The following is a 20,426-nucleotide window of genomic DNA, read 5'->3' as shown; positions in this document are numbered from 1 at the left end:
GGCCTCCCTCTTTATTTCTCTCTCACCCTGGCCCTCCTCTTTCTTTCTGCCTTTCTTTCTCTCCCCCTTGACCCCCTCTTTATTTCTGCCTTTCTTTCTCCCTCTGGCCCCCCTCTTTATTTCTGCCTTTCTTTCTCTCTTCTCCTGGCCTCCCTCTTTATTTCTCTCTCCCCCTGGCCCTCCTCTTTCTTTCTGCCTTTCTTTCTTTCTCCCCCTGACCCCTCCTTATTTCTGCCTTTCTTTCTCTCTCCCCCTGGCCCCCCCTCTTTATTTTTTCCTTTCTTTCTCTCTCCCCCTAGCCTCCACAAAGCCATCGTGCCAATTTCTCCACTTCCACGATTCTTTCCCTACCCTCACCCCCAAGCCAGCAGTCGATTTCTCCCTGCTCCTTCCCAGATGTCCTGAACTTCATCGGGCAGCAGCAGCATTCACAATTCACTGCTGTTGCCCACTTCAGGCCTTCCTCTCTGTCAGGACCTGTCTTCATGAAAACAGGAAGTAGGCAGGACCCGGCAGAGAACAAGGCCTGAAGCCGGCAACAGCAGCGAATTGTAAACGCTGCTGCTGCCCGAAGAAGGTAATGGAGCACGAGGCAGACCCCCCTCCCAGCCGTGAACCTTTCCGACCCTCCCAGTGAGAGCAGCAAACTTCCTTCGCGGCTTTCTCCTCCCTCTGCCGCGTCACTGATGACGTCATCAGTGATGCGGCAGAGGGAGGAGAAAGCCGACGCTACTGGAGGGAGGTTTGCTGCTTTCGCTGGGAGGGTCGGAAAGGTTCACTTGAGGGGGGGGGGAGAGATAGGAGGGTCAGCGGGGGTTTGGCTGGGAGGGGGGAGAAGCGGTCTGCCTCGGTGCTTCAAGGCCTGGCGCCATTACCTTTTTCGCCCCTCCCCCCCCCCCTTGGTACGCTACTGCTCTCCAGCTCTCCTTAGTTTGCCGGTTTTCTTTTTCGGCGACCGGCACGCTTTCAAAGAGCCGCGCATGCGCGGCTGCTCAAAGTTCAATCTTCTGTTCTGCTGCAACTTCCTGTTTCCGGTTGGGTCAGAGCAGAAGATTGAATACTGAGCAGCTGCGCATGCGCGGCTCTTTTGAAAGCGTTCCGGTCGCCGAAAAAGAAAGCCAGCAAACTAAGGTGAGGTGGAGAGAGGAAGCTGGTTAAACGATCGAGCCGGCGTGCGGGTGGGCGGGTGGGGGCTGTGGGAACCGCACGATCCTTTATGCCTCACTGCGGTGACAAGACCATTCACCGCTCCACGGGGCGGTGATGGCCTTGTCCCCGTCCCCGCAGAGGCTGCTAATTTTCATTCCCCGTTTTTGGCGGGTTACCCGCGGCTAAACCGCCACCGTGTCATTCTCTAGTTTGAACCAATAGCTGCACATAGAGGCCTTAACTGTTAGCAGGCAGCTGAGTAATACAGATCTTGCTGCCTGCCGAGTATATTGCCCATCCAGAACTTGGGAGGGGGAGAAGAAAGAGTTTCACTTTAGAGCATGTTGAAATGTGGGCTTAGAAGAAAAGAGAAACAGCCACAATAAAAATGCCCGGACAATGCTGCTCTCACTCATTTGGAGGTACAAGCGATGTGTACTTCACAAACAAAATCAAATATGCTCTGTAATGTTTGAAAGATTGAAGATCGCTTCTGCCCATCAATAAGTTGACTCCTGCCAGTTCCCATTTTATAGGGCCTAATGAGACCCAGAAGCTAGCTAGGGATAAGAGACTGGGGAACAACCTGGAATTTGAAGTGTTGGATTCTCTGGTCAAGGGTTTGGAAGGAGCATACCTGTGGGTGCCACAACCTTGGGTAGACCTGTCGGATCTCTTGCATTCAGCGGGAGACTCCATCGTTTGTAAGTCATATCCCACTGAGCAGTTTCCCCCTTCCAGTAGCAACAGGAGACACTTTATACATCATCATCTGCTCCTTTGGGACCAGTTGGACTTTGACGTCATATTGAAAATGGCCCTTCACATGTGCACTTTTAACCTTTTTTACTCCTTTATTTATTTATTTTTTTAACATGCTTGTTTACAAATAGTCTCAGGTTAAGAAGGAGGCTCCCACAGCGGATGTCTCAAAGCAACCCTTCATGGAAGGAAGAGAGGTGCATTGGGATAGGAAGGGAAGGCTTCCAATTTAGCTGCAGGCCCTATGTAGGAACCGCAGCCACAGCTTTGAGAAGTACGATGGAGAGAAGGGAGTCAGCCACATTAGGCAACACCTGCAGGAGGGAGGCAAGTGAGGAGGAGGACAAGGGGCATGTTGGAACATGGAAGGAAGGAAGAGGGTCGCGTTGGCACATGAAGGGAGAAGCAGGACCCCAGTTCGTAAGTACGAGTCCAATGTAAATCGGGCGTTTATAAACCGGGGACTGCCTCCAAAAATGAAAATATTTCAGCACGTGCTCCAAGACATCTTGTTCAACCAGATTCACCAAGAATCCCAGGTGTTATTCCAGGACAAGCTATTCTCATACATGGGTGACGTTACTGACGGAGCCCCAGTATGAACACTTGAAAAGTGAATTGCGACTTTAAGTTTTAGAAAGTTTGCGATCAGTCCGCACCGCGCATGTGCGAGTGCCTTCCCTCCCGACGTAGGCGCACGGTTCCTCAGTTTCTTAGTTTCCACGGAACTAAGAAGATGCATTTCAACGGCTGTTTTTTTTGCCTTCCCACTCTCGCATCAGTGACTTTTTAGTCATTTTCGTGTTATTTTCCTCTTTTATTTTTGTTAGTTACTTCGGTTAAAAAAAAAAAAATCTCTTTTTTTATCCCTCACGGGTTTATGGCCTGGTGTTGTACCACCTTGGCCTCTGATTTCGGCAAGGCGGTCTTCCCATCGATGTCACACCCGCAGACGGGATTCAAGAAGTGTGTTTGCTGTGTTCGGCCCATCTCTGTGACTGATCCACATCGCTGGTGTCTCCAGTGTCTAGGGCCTGTGCACCATCCAAAATCCTGTACTGATTCATCACTTCAAAAAAGGACTTTGAAAAACCACATTCTTCAACGTTTGTTCGCTATGGAGGAGGAGCCGTCATTACTACCAACACCAACACCAACCAAGGCGACACCGGCAGAAACATCTCCGGTGTCACAACCTCCAGCGGGTAAGCTGGCTAAGAAGCCTTCCTCTACCCCATCTGGGACTCAGGTCAAAGTGACATTGAGTCGAGTCATGCCGACCTTGAAAAGTCCCGTAAGCATCCAGTCCCGATTTCAGTGAGTGCCTTGATATCAGCCTCCTCATCACTGAATCAGTGCACAGCACCAGTAGTACCGGCTAAAAAGCCTGTGGTACCAGTGCTCTCCCTCAAGCAAAAGATTGACAATTTGCTTCAGGAAGAATTGGGTGAGCATTTTCAAATGTTGGTGCCGACTCAAGATTATGGCCACGTCGACACCGGCTGTCCAGGCCATTTTGACACTGACTTTCCAGGCTGTTCAGTCTGATCAACAAATGACACAGGCCACACCTCAAACTGTTGCTCCACCGGTGCGGAGACCATCGACACGGGAGTCAATTGATCCGTCTACGCAGCACCAATCGTCCTCGACTCAAACATCGAGAGAGGTTACTCCGGTGCGGTATTGGAAGCACTCTCATAAGACCAAGCATCCCGAGGTTTCGACACCAAGTCTTCTACACCATCCTCATTCCATACAGGATTTGGATTTATTTGGAGACTCAGAACAGGAACCACTCTCTACTGCAGATGAGGACTCTTCTGGCTCAGATACACCTCAATGATTGCCTCAAAGACCTTCTGCTTTTATGGAGCGGTCTTCTTTTTCTAAATTACTCCATCTTTCCATCCCGCTAGAAGCAGATTCCAAGCACAGCAAGAAGTTCTAGGAGGCTCTGGATTATAACCAGCCTCCTAAAGACTTGCTGAAGCTCCTGCTCCATGATATTCTATGAGAGACTTTCTATAAGAACCTCGAGACTCCTCTCTCCATTCCAGTGGCTCCTAAAAAACTGGACTCTTTGTATAGGGTGATTCCTATTCCAGGTTTTGCTAAATCACAGCTCCTCCATGAATCTTTAGTGGTTGAATCCACTCTAAAGAAATTGTCGGGGACTAGTGTCTATGCACTGTACCTCCTGGCAAGTTTGGTAAGCGTCTTTACCAGGATGTAATGTTGACCAACAGAGCTGGTAATTATAATTTCCATTTTTCGTTTTACCTGAAATATTTGGTCAAACAACTTGCATCTTTTCAAAAGTATATTCCATCTTGTAAGCAATCGAAATTCCAACAACTCATTGCTTCAACTTTTCAATTGCGGAAATATATGGTTCGCACTACTTATCATACTTTTGAACTTACATCACGGCAGCTGCCATGTCGGTGGCCATGAGACGCCTTGCCTGGTTTTGTGTTTCTGTAAATCACCAAGACCGCTTGGCCAATGCTCCCTGTTCAGGAGATGAGCTTTTTGGTCCATCAACGGATACGACTACTTAAACGCTATCCGCTCATGGGACCAGATGAGACACTTTGGTTAAACCCAAAGAAGAAGCCTCAACCGCCCTGTACCTTCAAGCCAGCTTCTTCGTACCAGTGCAGATTTTCGGCTAAGCCTGCTCCTTCTCAGCCTAGGAAGCAGAAGCAGCAACCATGCCAGCAACCTAAACAGGCTGCTCAACAAAGGCCCACACAGCCTCAGGAGCATAGCCACAGTTCTCATTCTCCAACTGCTACCTCAGCCGATCGGAGGACGGCTTCAGCATTACATAAATCGTTGGGAGCTCATCACCACAGATCTCTGGATTTTAGACATCGTTCGTCAGGGGTATGCTCTCCATTTCCATACCCTACCTCCGGATCATCCTCCAAGAGAGTCTATTTTGGACCCAATACAGTCTTCTCCTCTCATTCAGGAGATTCAATCCCTCTTCCTTCTCAATGCCATTGAAGAGGTTCCTTTAAATCAGCAAAGTCAGGGATTCTACGCCCGGTATTTTTTAATCCCGAAAAAGACCGGAGGTATACGACCCATTCTGAATCTCAGAGACCTCAACAAATTTCTAGTCAAAGAGAAATTCCGGATGCTCTCCCTTGCCCTTCTTTATAAACTTCTGGACCAAAATGACTGGCTCTGGATCTCAAAGAAGCCTACATGCATATACCAATTCATCAGGCTTCAAGTACCTTCAGTTTCAGGTGAATGGACGTCATTACCAATACAAGGTTCTTCCTTTCGGCCTGGCGTCTGTCAGCATAGCATTGCTAGCAATCAACATTTTGGTTGCCTTAACCAGTGTCAGCAAAGACCTATGGGAAATTATATCAATTTGACTCTGGGATGTTGATGCAGATAGACCCTAAGTGCTCATGCACAAAATTCACATACAGAAAGCATCCAGGCAGACTGTTTCAAACAGCCCTAATTAAATCATGCTTAAAAAGTAACAAACAAACTTGCAGCTAAGAGGTGCTAAGAAGAAGTGTTAATGTCTGATGCTTAGGATGGACAGCATTGTCAGAGGCATACTGGAAATTACATTTGATTCCAGTCTATTCTTCTCCAGTCTAGCATACCTCACTTCCCTTCCTGGTCAGTGAAACTAACCATTGTTTCAGACAGTTTACTAAGGATGGGGATGCTTAACTTCAATAGATTCTAGTGAAGTTCAATAGATTCTATATTTAGAATAAGATTCTAAGCTATAAAAGCCCCCTCGCAACATCACCCCTCCTCTTGCTGTATCTTGGGAACCCAAAGCTTAGACCATCACCCCCCATCTGCCTTTTCTCTCTCTCTCTCTCTCTCTGCCTCTCCCTGAAACTTCACGCTTCTCTCTGGACTCTGTAAGGCAGGGAAACTGCTTTGCTCTCTCTTTAATTGTAATGTTTATGAAGACTGCTTTTCTGTAAGCCTATTTCTAGAATATATTCTTTATGCCATCATCTCTGGCTGTGCTTCTCATTTGAGTCTACCTCCTGGTGAATCCTCTGTGAGGGACCTGGCGTTTGTAAGGGCACCTCACATAACCCCTACAACCTTACATTTTGGGGGGCTCGACCTTACAGTGTCTTCTTCCAGAGTCTTCACGAAGTGCCTGATTGTTATGGCCGCATTTCTCTGATCCCACGTCTTCAAGTCTTTCCTTACCTGGACGACTGGTTGATCAAAACTGTGTCATCTCAGGAGGTGGCTCTGGCAACATCTCAGACTATTACCTTCCTACAAGTTTTGAGATTCAAAGTCAATTTCCCCAAATCTCACCTAATTCTGACTCAACATCTTCAATTCATTGGGGCTATCCTCGATCCTACTCTGAGGGCATTTCTCCCTCCAGAGCGCCTGAACACTCTTCTCATCAGATGTTGAAGGTGCACACCATCTCTGCGAGGCACATGATTGTTCTCTTGGGTCACATAGCTTCCACAGTTTATGTAACTCCACTAACAAAGTTACATCTTCGCATTCCTCAGTGGGCCCTTCTTCTCAGTGGTCTCAAGTGACAGATCGTCTCAACATATTTCTGTCACATCATCTCTTCAGCAGTCGCTTCAATAGTGGATGACCTCCTCCAATCTATCCAGAGTTCTTCTTTTTCACTTACACCCCTCCCCTCACCAAAAGGTGATAACAATGGATTCATCTCCTTATGCCTGGGGGGCGCACCTGGAGGGCCTTCAAATACAAAGTCATTGGTCTGCCAGGGAGCAGAAATTTCACATCAATTTCCTTGAGCTCAGAGCAATATATTATGCTCTCAAAGCTTTCCAGCACCTCTTTAGTCCTCAAGTCCTCCTCTTTCAAACAGCCAATCAAGTGGCAATGGAGGCACGGGCTCTCTTCTGTTATGTCAGGTGGCTCAGAAAATCTGGCTTCGGGCAACGGCTCACAGCATTTTCTTAGAGGCTGTGTCTACATTCAAGGGGAGAAGAATTCTCTGACAGACAACCTCAGCAGAATTCTTCAGTCTCATGAATGGACTCTCAACTCTCCATCTCATTTATACTCAATGGGGCACTCCTCAGGTGGACTTATTTGCAACTCCCCACAATCACAAGTTGCCCCAGTTTTGCTCCGGACTTTACTCTCCTCACTGTCTGGAAGCCGATGCGTTTCTCCTAGATTGGACGGGCCTGTTCTATATGCATTCCCTCCAACTCCCCTCATGTTGAAGACTCTGTTCAAACTCAAGCAAGAGTCAGCCACCATGATTCTCATTGTTCTTCGGTGGCCCCATCAGCATTGCTTCTCCCTTCTACTTCAGCTCAGCACCAGGGAGCCAATTCCTCTACCAATCTTTCCTACTCTGCTTACTCAGAATCAAGGATCACTTCTACATCCCAACCTGCAGTCATTACACCTGACAGCTTGGTTTCTCTCAGGCTGAATTCATATGAATTACATCTTTCTCAGCCTGTTCGCTATATTATTGACGCCTCCAGGAAGCCAGCCACTCAACAATGTTATCAACAAAAGTGGACTAGATTTTCTTCCTGGTGTCTCCTTCATCATCATGATCCAACTTCCTTGTCAGTGGAATTGGGTGTTGGATTAACTACTTCATCTGTCTGACTCTGGACTTAAATCTACATCCATCAGTGTCCATCTCAGTGCTATTGCAGCTTTTCACATGCCAGTGGGAGGAAAACCTCTTACTGCTCATCTGTTGGTCTCCAGATTCATGAAAGGACTTTTAAATGTGAAACCACCTCTCAAACCTCCTCCAGTGATCTGATTAAAGATAGCATAGTCTGGCACTTGGATACACATGACCTGATGAGAGCCAGTCAACATGGCTTCAGGAAAGGGAAATCATGTTTGACAAATTTACTTCAATTTTTTGAGACCGTGAACAAACAAATTGATAGTGGAGAACCGGTGGACATAATATACTTGGACTTCCAGAAAGCGTTCGACAATGTTCCACATGAAAGACTTCTCAGGAAACTGCAAAGCCATGAAATAGAGGGAGATATACTAAGATGGATAGGCAAATGGCTGGAGAACAGAAAGCAGAGAGTGGGCATAAATGAGAAGTTCTCAGACTGGGAGAAAGTGACTAGCGGTGTGCCCCAGGGCTCGGTACTTGGGCCCATCTTATTTAATATTTTCATCAATGACCTAGAAGAAGGAACATCCAGTGAGATCATCAAGTTTGCGGACGACACAAAGCTATGCTGGGCAATATAGAAACATAGAAGATGACGGCAGAAAAGGGCCACAGCCCATCAAGTCTGCCCACTTTACTGACCCACCTCGTTAAGTCTGAGTGTTAATGACCTAGTTCCTTAACTCGACCCTCGTAGGGGTCGAGTTAAGGAACTAGGTCATTAACACTCAGACTTAACGAGGTGGGTCAGTAGAGTGGGCAGACTTGATGGGCTGTGGCCCTTTTCTGCCATCATCTTCTATGTTTCTATATTGCCCAGCATAGCTTTGTGTCGTCAGATCGCAAAAGGATAGCGAGGAACTCCAGAGTGACTTGTGTCAGAGAAATGGGCGGAGAAATGGCAGATGAAGTTTAATGTGGAAAAGTGCAAAGTACTGCATTTAGGCAGAAAGAACGAGGAACACGAGTATAGAATGTGAGGTGCAACTCTGGGTAAGAGCAAACAAGAAAAGGACCTGCGTGTACTGATAGATAGGACCCTGAAACTGTTGGCACAATGCGCGGCAGTGGCAAAGAAAGCAAATAGAATGTTAGGCATGATAAAGAAAGGAATCACGAGTAGATCGGAGAAAGTTATAATGCCGCTTTATAGGGCAATGGTCAGACCACACTTGGAATACTGTGTCCAACATTGGTCTCCCAACCTAAAGAAGGATATAAAACTGCTGGAGAGGGTGCAGGGACAAGCAACGAAGCTAATAAAAGGTATGGAGAACTTGGACTACGAGGAACGACTTAGGAGACTGGGATTGTTCTCCCTTGAGAAAAGGAGACTGCGAGGGGATATGATCGAGACTTTCAAAACACTGAAAGGAATCGACAAAATAGAGCAGGAAAAAAAATTATTTACAATGTCCAATGAGACACGGACAAGAGGACATGGACTGAAGCTAAGGGGGGACAAATCCAGGACAAATATCGGGAAGTTCTGCTTCATGCAATGAGTGATGGACACCTGAAATGCTCTCCCAGAGGAGGTTATTGCGCAATCCACCGTTCTAGGATTTAAAAGCAAACTAGATGCACATCTCCTTACGAGAGGCATAGAGGGATATGGGTGACTAAAATTACACCAGGCGTACACCTGGCTGGACCTCCATGTGTGCGGATCGCCGGACTTGATGGACCGAAGGTCTGATCCGGAGATGCAGTTCTTATGACCTTAATGTGGTTCTTTCCAGATTAATGAAGCCTCCATTTGAACCAATGATCAGGGCTCATCTCAAGTTTCTCCCATGAAAAGTTGTCTTTCTAATTTCTCTCACCTCTGCCAGGAAGGTCAATGAGTTGCAAGCATTGGTGGCAGATCCACCCTTCACAGTTTTTCACCATGATAAAGTGGTTCTACGCATGCATCCTAAGTTTCTACCAAAAGTGGTCACAGAGTTTCATCTCAATCAGTCAATTGTTCTTCCAGGTTTTTTTCCCCCTAAGCCTCATTCTCATGCTGGAGAAATGGCACTGCACACTCTGGACTGTAAACGTGCTTTGGCCTATTACATCGACAGGACAAAGCCACATAGAACATCTCCTCAACTTTTTGTCTCATTTGATCCTAATAAGTTGGGGCATCCTGTTTCCAGAGAACGATTTCCAACTGAGTAGTGGTCTGTATGTCGTTCTGCTATGCTCAGACTGGACTGCACCTTAAAGGCCAACTCTCCCACCATCCCATTCTAGATAACTTGGAGATCACCCCATGTGTGAGAATATGCTGCCTGTTTGTCCTGGTTCAGAGCACAGTTACCGTATCAGGTGTTATCCACGGACAGCAGGCAGATATTCTCACAACCCATCCACCTCCCCTGTTTGGCTTCTTAGCTGGCTTATCTTAACTGAGGGACCGCACGCCTACATCGGGCAGGAATGCACTCGTGCATGTGCGGCGCGGGCTGATCGCGAACTTTCTAAAACTTAAAGTTGCGATTCACTTTTCAAGTGTCTGTACCGGGGCTCTGTCGGTGACATCACTCATGTGTGAGAATATCTGCCTGCTGTCCCTGGATAACACCTGTTACGGTAAGTAACTGTGCTTTTCAGCACGTGCTCCAAGACATCTTGTTCAACCAGATTCACTAAGAAAGGTAAACAAGTTCTCTTTTCGTTTTGTTTTCCTTTTATATTAGGCATATACTTGCCAACTTCAGATTCCCTGGCATTGATCTAGTTAATGACATTTAAACAAATTGAGTTGAAATGTGAACAGCATCTCCCTTATAGAATTCCTATGAGCATCGGAGCTTTTGACTTGCCGGCTCATGCTGGGGACCTCTAGCACCTTTTAGTAAAGCCAACAATGTTTGGTTGCATGTTAATGCTGCTGATTTAATTTTTGTGTTTGTTTAAAAAAAAAAAAAAAAAGAAGAAGAAGGCTAAAAGGACACCCACACTGTAGGGATAATTTTCTGCCTGTTTGATGCTGCAAGTTAACAACAAATAGTAAGTGGAGGAGTAGCCTAATGGTTAGTGCAGCAGACGGAGATCCTGGGGAATTAAGTTCAATTCCCACTGCATCTCCTTGTGATATTGGGCAACTTACTTAACCCTTCATTGCCCAGGTAGAAAATTTAGAGGCTGATCCCACTAGGAACAGAGAAAATACCTGCATATAAATAGTACAGCGCTTCGTACATCTAGTAGTGCTATAGAAATGAGGAAGAGGAGTTTGCCAGTGAACTATTTAAAAGAAAAAAGAAGCATTGGTCACTCAAGACAAATCCTTTATACCCCTTTCGGTGTTCCAAGCTAAAAGTCCACCTTTTCAAGGCTGCTTTCAGCTCCTAACTCCCACTCACCATAAAATTACATATGTCTGTCCAGATTAGTTTGTAAACTCTTTAGAGCAGTATGACATTAGATTGGCAACACTTACAAACATATAATTGTGATTTAACAATCTGCCTGTATCATATATTTGATTATTACTTGTCCTGAATTATTGTGAGGCAGTGAAAAATAATAGCTATATATCTATAATTTGCCCATAACAACCCCTACCCTCATAAAATGCACATTTAAAAAAATGTTTTTATAGTTCAGAATTAAATGGTAACTTAAAGCTCTATTATTGGTGGGATTTGACATGGGATCCTGGTCTCCATGGGCCTTTGCTGTCATACATTCTGACATGTTTTTGTGGTTTTGAGAAAGTCACTTAGGGGAAGATTCTCAAAACTTACCTTGCCTTTAACAAAGGTCAGTAAACCAGCTCCAGCCAGTTTAGCTTGGCGGTATTTTACCAGATGATTATCAAAATGACTCACCGTTGTCTTTTCCGAGCTTCCTGGCAGATTCCAACTTTGCCATGTGAATGTATTACAATGAGGTAATTAATATTAAAATGGTAGTAAAATGAGCTCATCAGTATTTAAACGAGCACTCCAGGCAATTCTTTATCATCGGCAGGTGATTCTCCAAGCACGGTGCCTGCTTTTGACCAAAAATTTCCAGCTGATCTGGGGGTGCCGGTACTGTGCAAAATGCATCTCAGGTGTGCGTTTCTGGCTGTGGCTCATCATAAAATTTTAAAAAATACATCATTTACATATAGTATAGTGATGTGCTCTTATGGCGTGCATAGATTGTGCTCCAATAAGGCATGCACACAATATGTGTTCCTGCGGCGTAGCTTGACCCAGCACATGTGCATATTTATTCCTCTCCGTGGTCTATTTTGTGCATGTGCCGATCGTTATCACTCATCTTTTTTAAATCATTACATTTATGGCTGCGGCAGTAGCCCATTGGTGATATTAGAGAATCTTCTCAATCTTTTCTTTGCCTCAAGTACCTACTTGATCCCTTTTAGAGGATTATTGAATTACTGTTAATACTTTAAGCAGATTTTGAGTACCATTTGGAAAGATGGATTAACAAAGTAAAAATAGTGCTTGCCTAGTTGGCTAATGAGCCAGTAAAGTCTGTTAAATGAAAAGGCCAATTCCATAGCACTGCATAACTCAGGTGGATTTGTCATGGAGAATACTGGACTCTCTCATCTTGAATCTGTGGAACTCTTGCATCTGTAATGAGAAGGGAGGTGGAAGGTATTCTCACTCGGTCACCTTGTATAAACTTTTCAGCTAAAGTAAAAACATACCGTATTTTCACGCATATAACGCGCGCGTTATACACGATTTTACAAACCGTGCATAACCATGCGCGTTATACGTGTGAGCGCGTTTTACAACTTTTTTCTTACATAGTTTACCCCCCCCGACGTCCGATTCACCCCCCCGCAGGACCGCTCGCACTCCCACCCCGAAGGACCGCTCGCACGCACTCGCACCCCCACCCCGAAGGACCGCTCGCACGCACCCGCACCCCCACCCCGAAGGACCGCTCGCACCCCCACAGCCTCCCAACCCCCCCCCCCCATCATGTAGAAGCTCCTACCGTTGTCCTGCTGCTTCCTCTTGGCGGTCCCGGCCCTTCTGTGAGCCCTGCATCTGTGCTGCTTCCTCTTCCGGCGGTCCCGCCCTTTCTCTGATGTCAGAGTGGTCCTTCGGGGTGGGGGTGCGAGTGCGTGCGAGCGGTCCTTCGGGGTGGGGGTGCGAGCGGTCCTGCGGGGGGGTGAATCGGACGTCGGGGGGGGGCATCAGGCTTTCAGGGTGGGGACAGGACTTCAAGGGGGAGAGGAGAGTCGGGGCGGGCGAAAGGAGAGTCGGGGTGGCCAGAGGAGAGTCGGGGCGGGCGAAAGGAGAGTCGGGCGGCGACAGGAGAGGTGGGGCGGCATGCGCGGTATACAAAAATTTATTTACATAAATTACAGTTTCCTGCGTGCTTTACCCGTGTGCGCGTTTTACACGGGTGCGCGGTATATGAGTGAAAATACGGTAATCTCAAAACCTCTACTGCCCTATGCAACAAAACAGTCTCATTTGGCAAAATTTAAAATGAATTTTTCTTCTCTGGAACCACTTGGATTAACACATTATTTTTAATATGTATAGAATTTTATACGTAAAGTGAAAAAGCAAAATTTTAGGTTATGTACAGTGTCACAACCTTCTCGGCATCATTCTGAAAAAGATTTATGGGGAAGTTCAGTCAGACCATTCCCATTCTGTCTCAGTGGAAGAATGTTTAATTAGTTTCTCTTTTTTTCAGTTTATATTAAGTTGTGTTTTTAAGAGAGAAATCAAAAGGTGCTGTTTGTTTTGTCTCCAGAATGGCAGAAAGTTGGAGGCAGAGAAAGTTTTTAGTTGTGGCTCTTATGCATGTTATACAAGGTAGATTATTTGGTTAGCACCAGATTTTCTGATGAGGGGTTCCAGCTATTTGGTGCACATTTGTAGGAGATCTGGATCTTCTAGATGGGCCTTTATCAGTAATAGAAATTGAAACATATGATGATGTAGGTTTTGTTTGTACCTCTCTTCCTAAGAATTTAGTGTAAAGTCTATTGGCAAATGCTTTCTGACATGCAATCTGACCTTAAAAATGACCTTGCAATGGCATTTTTATCATAGCATTTTTGAAGTTATGAAAAGAGCAAAGAAGGGAGGGCAAAAAGTCCATACAAAGTGTGTACAAATCAAGTTAAAAGTATGGATGGAAAACCAACTCAAATCGCTTGCCTCAGGGGTCAAATCAATTTCCTATGCTGTTGACATTTTAATAAGAATGACAATGTCTGCCATCATCTTCATTTACAACATATATATCAAATGACAGGACTGCCCTGCCATTTGATACATATGTCACAATTGAGGATTCTGGCAGACCCTGTTATTCTTATTACAACATTACAGCATAGGAAATTGATTTGAGCCCTGAGGCAAGCGCTTTTAAGCCGAAACACAGACCGTGTCAGGTCTAATTGGTATGCTGCAATAAACTTATGTATTTGGACATTTAATCCCAAGTGGAGTTGGTTTTCATCCCTGCTTTTTGCTTGATTTTTGAAGTTAATGTCCAAATAAAACTGCTGCTCTTAAGTTCTAGAAGCCACAGTCCTGCTTCTTTCCTCCGTTCTTTGCATCCTGTCTACAGTAGTTGACTACATCCTCTTGATAACAGATTTTAGCTAAAGCTACAATTTTATATCTCATCTTCATTTCTGAATAAATGACTGCATGAATATAGTATGTATTTTTGTCCCCTTTTCATTTGATGTATATAACCCTATCTTGTCAAAATATTGAGCATTCTGGAGAATGAAATAAACTTCTTTGTTTTTTTGTGTTCCATTCAGAAGGTGACTTTTTCCATTGGTTTTTTCTTGTGTTGCTTGCAGGTTATAGTAATGAAAGGCAGCACCAGGAATAAGGATCAGTCAACAGAAGGTGAAGGAGCCGGAAAACGACCAAAGAGAAAGTGTCTGCAGTGGCACCCGTTGCTTGCAAAGAAGGTCCCTGACTTCTCTGAAGAAGAAGAAGAGGAGGAAGAAGATGATGACCTCGACAAGGTTAAGATTAGTTTGCAAACAGATCTGCATCCATTCTATTATTAGGAGGAATTTTAGTCTGAATATGTGAAAGAAAAGCCCATTTCCCATCTCATGTACTTTGCAAGCTCTACGAGTATGCACCTGAATGTGGGACTGATGCAGAAAGCTGTGCATTGAATCCATGAACTGAGCATGGTTGAACACACAGCTTCTGGTTTGACTGTAACATGTAATTTACACGCCAATGCAGTATGCTAATCTTAATTAAATTTTAAGAAACAGAATTGTATGCTAATGAAGACAAAATACCAGATGAATGTGTACATGTATGCTGAACCTTTTGCTCAAGACATCTATCTGCACATGTGCTGGAATGTTATAATGCAGATATTGGTATCATAAAAATTTCTTGTACATAACATTTGTGGTGATGATATTTATGCACAAACAACTTTCCAATACATGCAAAGATAAGACTGTTTTTTGCTCAGATCCATCACCTTCTGTTCTATCTTAAAAGTTCTGGTGCAATGTGTCTAGGAGTCCTGACTATAGGTAATATCCCCCTCCTTGCGCTTTGTGTTGCAAAAGAATGAAATTTACATTCTTCAACTCTACCTCCTTCGCCAGAGGCTGTAGTACCCTTTTCAATTTTTCCTTCTGCAAGTGAGTTGAGACAGGTGTTCTGATCTGCTGTGATAATTTTTTTTCTTATTTTCGGGTTTTTGTCTAAATCCAGAGATATTTTGGTGCTCGAGGTTCCCAGTGGCCCTGGGAGAGGGCGCAGACTCTGGTAAAAAATTCTTCAGCTAGCAGGGAAACCCTTGGGGTTCATGTCTGGCTAACCTGTAATTGCACTCGTGGAACCCGGGGTTCATTCCCCTGGTAGCTGGCTCATAATCTGATTTATCAGGTGCTTAGATGCAGGCTGTTTGGTCCCCGTGGCAGTCTAGTTGGGCTTTACAGCTGCATTTTCCTCTCCCTTGTCTTGTGGATTCCTGGGGGTTGAGGTCTCAGTCTGATTTTAGTTTGATTGGCAGCCCAAAGATCGTAGCATGTGGATTAGAGAATGACACGGGTAGCGATCCCCGCAGGGAGCCGCGGCGTGGCTGCGGTTTGGCTGCGGGTTATGGTGACTCCAAAGCCAAATCGCCGCAGACACGGGGACAAAAGTTTTCACCGCCCGCAAAAACGGTGAAAAGATTTGTCCCCGCAGGCCAATGTACCCCCTTCTAGGAACCGCTATTTACCTGTGTTTCACCGTGTTCGTGACCGGGTGTTTGATGTCTCCGCCATGTTGTCTGTCTCCTCCAACTCTCGATCCAACTTGCACGTTGCCGCATTGACTCCGCCCCCCAATATACTGGCTCCTCATTTGTCAGATCAAAGTAGGGGACCAATCGCTACTGCCGCACATGATATTTAATGGCTTGTAGTGCAGCAGTAGCGATTGTGATTTCGGAGCCGAGCACAGGATTTGGATTTCGCAGCTTCTTGAAAACCTGAAAACTTCGTCAGTTACAAGCTGAGGTAAGGAAAGGAATGTTTGTGTAAAAAAAAAAAACCAGCTCCGTGCTGAGGTCTGGCTGAGCTACTCTTTCCAATAGCATACACATTCTCATGCTGAAATTTTCATTTGCTCTGATGCAGGTGAGATTATTTGCTTTTAGGGTCTCTTTTACTAAGCCACATTAGAGGTTTCTAGTAGGACCAGCTCCGTGCTGAAGTCTGGCTGGGCTACTCTTGCAGCACTGAGCTGGTTCTTTTTTTTTAATCAGAGTGCAAAGTGAATAAGATTATTTTATTTCCAACCCCTTTGCATGTAAGACTGTAGTTTTATGTCTGTGCATTGCTAGCCCCAGGGGTGGTGGAAGATTAGTGATTGAAAAATTGTATGAAAAAGAAATATTTTAAATTTAGTGATAAAAATGTGTCGGTTTTGAGAATTTATATCAGTCTATTTTTCTATAGTTGTTTCAGAGGTGACATTGCAAAGTATATAAAATCGTACCCGTTTGAGGCTTTTATGTATGCAGCGGTGACGGTGACGGGGCGGTGAAGGGAATGGCGGTGACGGGGCGGTGCAGAGGATGGTGAGACGGGGACGGGGCGGTGACGGGGACCAATTTTTTCACTATGTCATTCTCTAATGTGGATGTAATTTGGCTAACTTGAAGCAGTGTCTTCTCCAGATTCCAGCTTCTGTGTCAGCTGAAGCAGGCTAGCACTAGCACAGACTGAGTAAGGCTATTGTAGCCTATGGAAAAATCAGGGAGGGGGATATCTAAAATTGCATGTTTAAAGCATTTCTGGGGCAGAATATAGGGTTAAAAAAATAATATACAGAGAATATTGGGTCCCTTGCCCTGAAGCAGCTTGGAGCGAAATGCGAACTTGCCTTTGTCAGCTGTGGACCATTGAAGAGGCAGAGATCGAGTCAAGAGCATTTGGAAGACCAGAGTACAAAGCAAAAAGATAAGTGACAATTGTTCCCTGGCTTTGGAATTTTTAGAGAGTGAATTATTATTCTTCTCAAATATTAAATGAATGAATTGGCTGGTTGGTTGGGGAACTCTAACAAAGAGATTTTTTTACTGATGAGGTGTTTTCCCTTTCTAGTATTGCCCACAAGATAAATTCTGGTGGCATACAGGGATCTGAAGCTTTTTCCTCCTTTAACAAATGTTAATATTCTGTGAGTTACCTGATGGGCAGAAAGTATTTATGAAATTATCATTAAGAAGTGTAGACACACTGAAGGATATATTGTAAGCTGAATATAGGGTCCCCACCTCCAAATACCCTTTCCCAGAATTTTTGACCTTTGATTTGGTTTTCTTGGGCTGTATTTGGCACAACCTTGGATTTCCTGATTTTTGTAAAAGCCTCTATCTGCCTGCAAACCTTTGATTTTGCTAAAAATCACTTGGGATGGACCCCTTAGGGTGTGATACCCCTATATCATGCCAGATTTGTGCTGGATGATCAGCTGAGGAATATCCAAGCACCACGTGTTGCAGGGCACTGAGGGAGGGGCAGAAGCCTTGGGCTTATCTTTTCCTGGTACCTCCAGGGTTGGAGGATCATAGATGGCTCCTTTGTCCTGGAAAAATACCCTCCCCTCCCGAGCCTCTGGTTGCGTGGACACCATGGACCCCCAAGCAGTTGCGTGGACACCATGGAGCCTGAGAGGAGACCGTGGGAAGCCCTGAAAGGGTCCTCGAGACCCTCTAATCAGGGTTTTACCCCTGATTTTGTAAATCTAATGTGGACAGCCTACTTACATTGTTAGTGTTCCCAGGCTCCAGAGGAAGGAGGCGCCAGTGGCTCTGTGAGGCGGTTTGCCCACTGTAAATGTGCACCCTCTAGAGGAGGGTCCCAAGGCAGGGTCCAGAAGCCCAGTCAGAGTCTAAATCTATGCCTTTGCTGTCCCAGAGTGAATCTTACTTTGTGGGAGATGCAGAGACCATGAGTCCAAAAACAGTAGTAGCATTGGACCAGGGGTGGACCGGACTGTACATCATCTGACAGCCTTGTTAGAGCTTATTTCTGAGATACTGAGACAATTAAAACTGGATTCTCTGCAGACATCTGCTACAAAGTTCTCTGTTATGAGTGCTTCCCAGACTCAGACTTTCTTTTTTCCCTCGCATCCTGATCTCACTTCCTTAATTATAGAGCATTGGGAGACCCCAGAGGGCTCTCTACAGGTAGCTAAGAATATGACAAAGTTTTACCCTATGTCTCCTGAATTTCAGCAGTTATTTGTCCAGTCAAAGATGTATTTGCGGTAGCACAGGTTACCAAGCATATTTTCCTCCCTAGTGAAGGGGGCTAATGTTAAATTATTATGTACAACGCTTTGTACTCCTGGAGAAGCATTTAATCAAAATTCAAATAAACTATGAAAGGATGCACAGGACCACAGGATGGATATAGTCCTTAAGCAGCAATTCAAACCCTTAGCCTTGAGAGTTAAATCAGCATTTGCAGCCTCTTTCGTGGTATGTGCCTGTCATATAAAATAACTAGTTTTTTAGCTCGTTACATTAACGGGTGCTAGAATAGATGTGTAGACTTAGGCATTTCTTTCTTTCTGTCTGTCTTTCTTTCTCTCTCCCTGCCCCCCTTTCTTTCTGTCTCTCCCCCCTGTCCAGCAGTAGCCCTTCTCCCTTCCTTTTACCTACCCATATTCCCATTTCCCCTTTTACCTTTCCTATTTCCACCTTTTTAACCGGTCAGATTGTGGAAAGGGAGGTTTGGATGGAAGTAGCAGTGTGGGATTTGAACCCACAACTTCAGGATGATGAGGCTGTAGCTCCAACCACTGCAAAACATTTCTTAGCAAGGCAACAGGAAGTCATACTAAGCAAAGAACAAAAAAAATAGACAAAAATAAAATTGCCACTTTAAAGTAGTTCTCTCTTGCACCCTGGGTCCAACATTTCTCTCCCTCTATCCCATCCACATTTGTCTCTATATTGCTGTTCCCCCTCCCCCCCACATGCAGCATCTATCCCTCTTTTGCCCCTCTCCCCCCAAGCAGCACCTCTCCCTGACTTGTCCCTCTCCCCTACAGCACCTTGCCTCTCTTGCCCCACTCTCCCTCTGTGCAGTATCTCTGCCTCTTACCCCTTCCCCCATTCAGCAATTCATCCCTTCCTCCCTCCTACGGTCCAGAGTTTCCCCATGAGATTTCAACAGCCGGACGCGGTGAGCAGTTTTAACTAATCGAGAGAAGCGAAAAGCGGGAGGGATGGTTGTTGGGGGGTTTTTTGGGGCGAGACTCCAGGTTGAGTGAAGAGAGACGTAGGGGCCCCGTTGTAAGCATTTGGGTCGCTCAAAGGATTATGGGTGTGGTATAGCGGTTTTAATGTTATGTTAAAAAAAAATAATAATAAGAGGCCACCGACTCCTACGCTCTTGGCCCTGCGTCTGCCCTCCGACAGCTGCCTGCCTCAAAGCCTTCTTCCTGGCAGCCTCCGCTCCATGTATGCAAATCGTGTGAGTTGGCGAGAGCCGGGGACCGGCTCGAGCGCTGTGTTGGGGGGGGGGGGTAGGCAGGCGCGGGGACCGTGTTGCGCGCTTTCACACTCAGTAGATTTTGCGGCTTTTGTGGTGCCTGAGCTGCAGGAGAGGGAGCGGGTCCTGGGCGGGTTGTGCACGGCGGGGGAGACTGCAGCTTCTTCGGCATCGGTGATGTTGGAGAGGGATTGGACTGGTGAGGAGCTTTGGGGGCTGCTGCTGTTCTTCCACCGTGTCAGGCCTTTCGCTTTTCCTGAGTGAGCCGAGTTGCCATGTGTGATGTAAAAAGCGCGCATGCGCACTCTTGTGGCCACTTCCTGACAGATCAGATCTCAGGGAACACGGCTTAAGAGTGCGCATGCATGCTTAGCATTTTATTATTATAGATAATAATAATTTATTTTCTTGTATACCGCCCTGCCAGAGAAACTGAGACATTTCAGTGAAGAAATACAATTCAAAAACATTATCCTGATTCAGATACAACATCAATAAAAAAAATGCAATGCAGTGAAATACGAATACCTAATTAAAATACACCATCGTTATTAGCTGTTAAAAAACATTCTTGCTTATCGAATAGGTAAGTTTTCAATAATTTCCTTAATTTGAGATAAGAATAAGAGTAAAATTTGGACAATCAAAGGGCACATCCAGGGGTTCATCTTCCCTGCTTGAAATGCTAATGTCCTGTCCAGAAAGGTTTTATAACGGCATGCCTTTAAGGCAGGGAAGATGAATGTACTGGAATTTCTTGTACATTTGTTTGAATTGAATAATTTCAGATAAGATACCAAATAAGAAGGTAATAGAACAAAAATTTACAAATCACTCTGGTTTCAAATGGGAGCCAGTATAATCTAG

At 45.3% G+C, this 20,426-nt stretch overlaps 1 protein-coding gene across 6 annotated transcripts in view; it reads left to right on the top strand.

Annotated features, from left to right (window-relative positions):
* BBX (BBX high mobility group box domain containing) overlaps positions 1–20,426 on the top strand; it is a 198,788-nt gene that overhangs the window by 104,014 nt on the left and 74,348 nt on the right. For all 6 annotated transcript variants that reach the window (XM_033941025.1, XM_033941029.1, XM_033941030.1 and 3 more), the window contains exon 3: positions 14,385–14,555. In XM_033941025.1, the coding sequence (XP_033796916.1) occupies positions 14,394–14,555 (162 nt within the window). In that variant the 5' untranslated portion in view covers positions 14,385–14,393. The remainder of the gene's footprint in view (positions 1–14,384; positions 14,556–20,426) is intronic.

Source organism: Geotrypetes seraphini, chromosome 4 (genome assembly GCF_902459505.1).
Source record: "Geotrypetes seraphini chromosome 4, aGeoSer1.1, whole genome shotgun sequence".
Taxonomy (NCBI): Eukaryota; Metazoa; Chordata; class Amphibia; order Gymnophiona; family Dermophiidae; genus Geotrypetes; species Geotrypetes seraphini.
The sequence above is the reverse complement of the archived record's forward strand: the minus strand, read 5'-3'. Positions and strand labels throughout refer to the sequence as shown.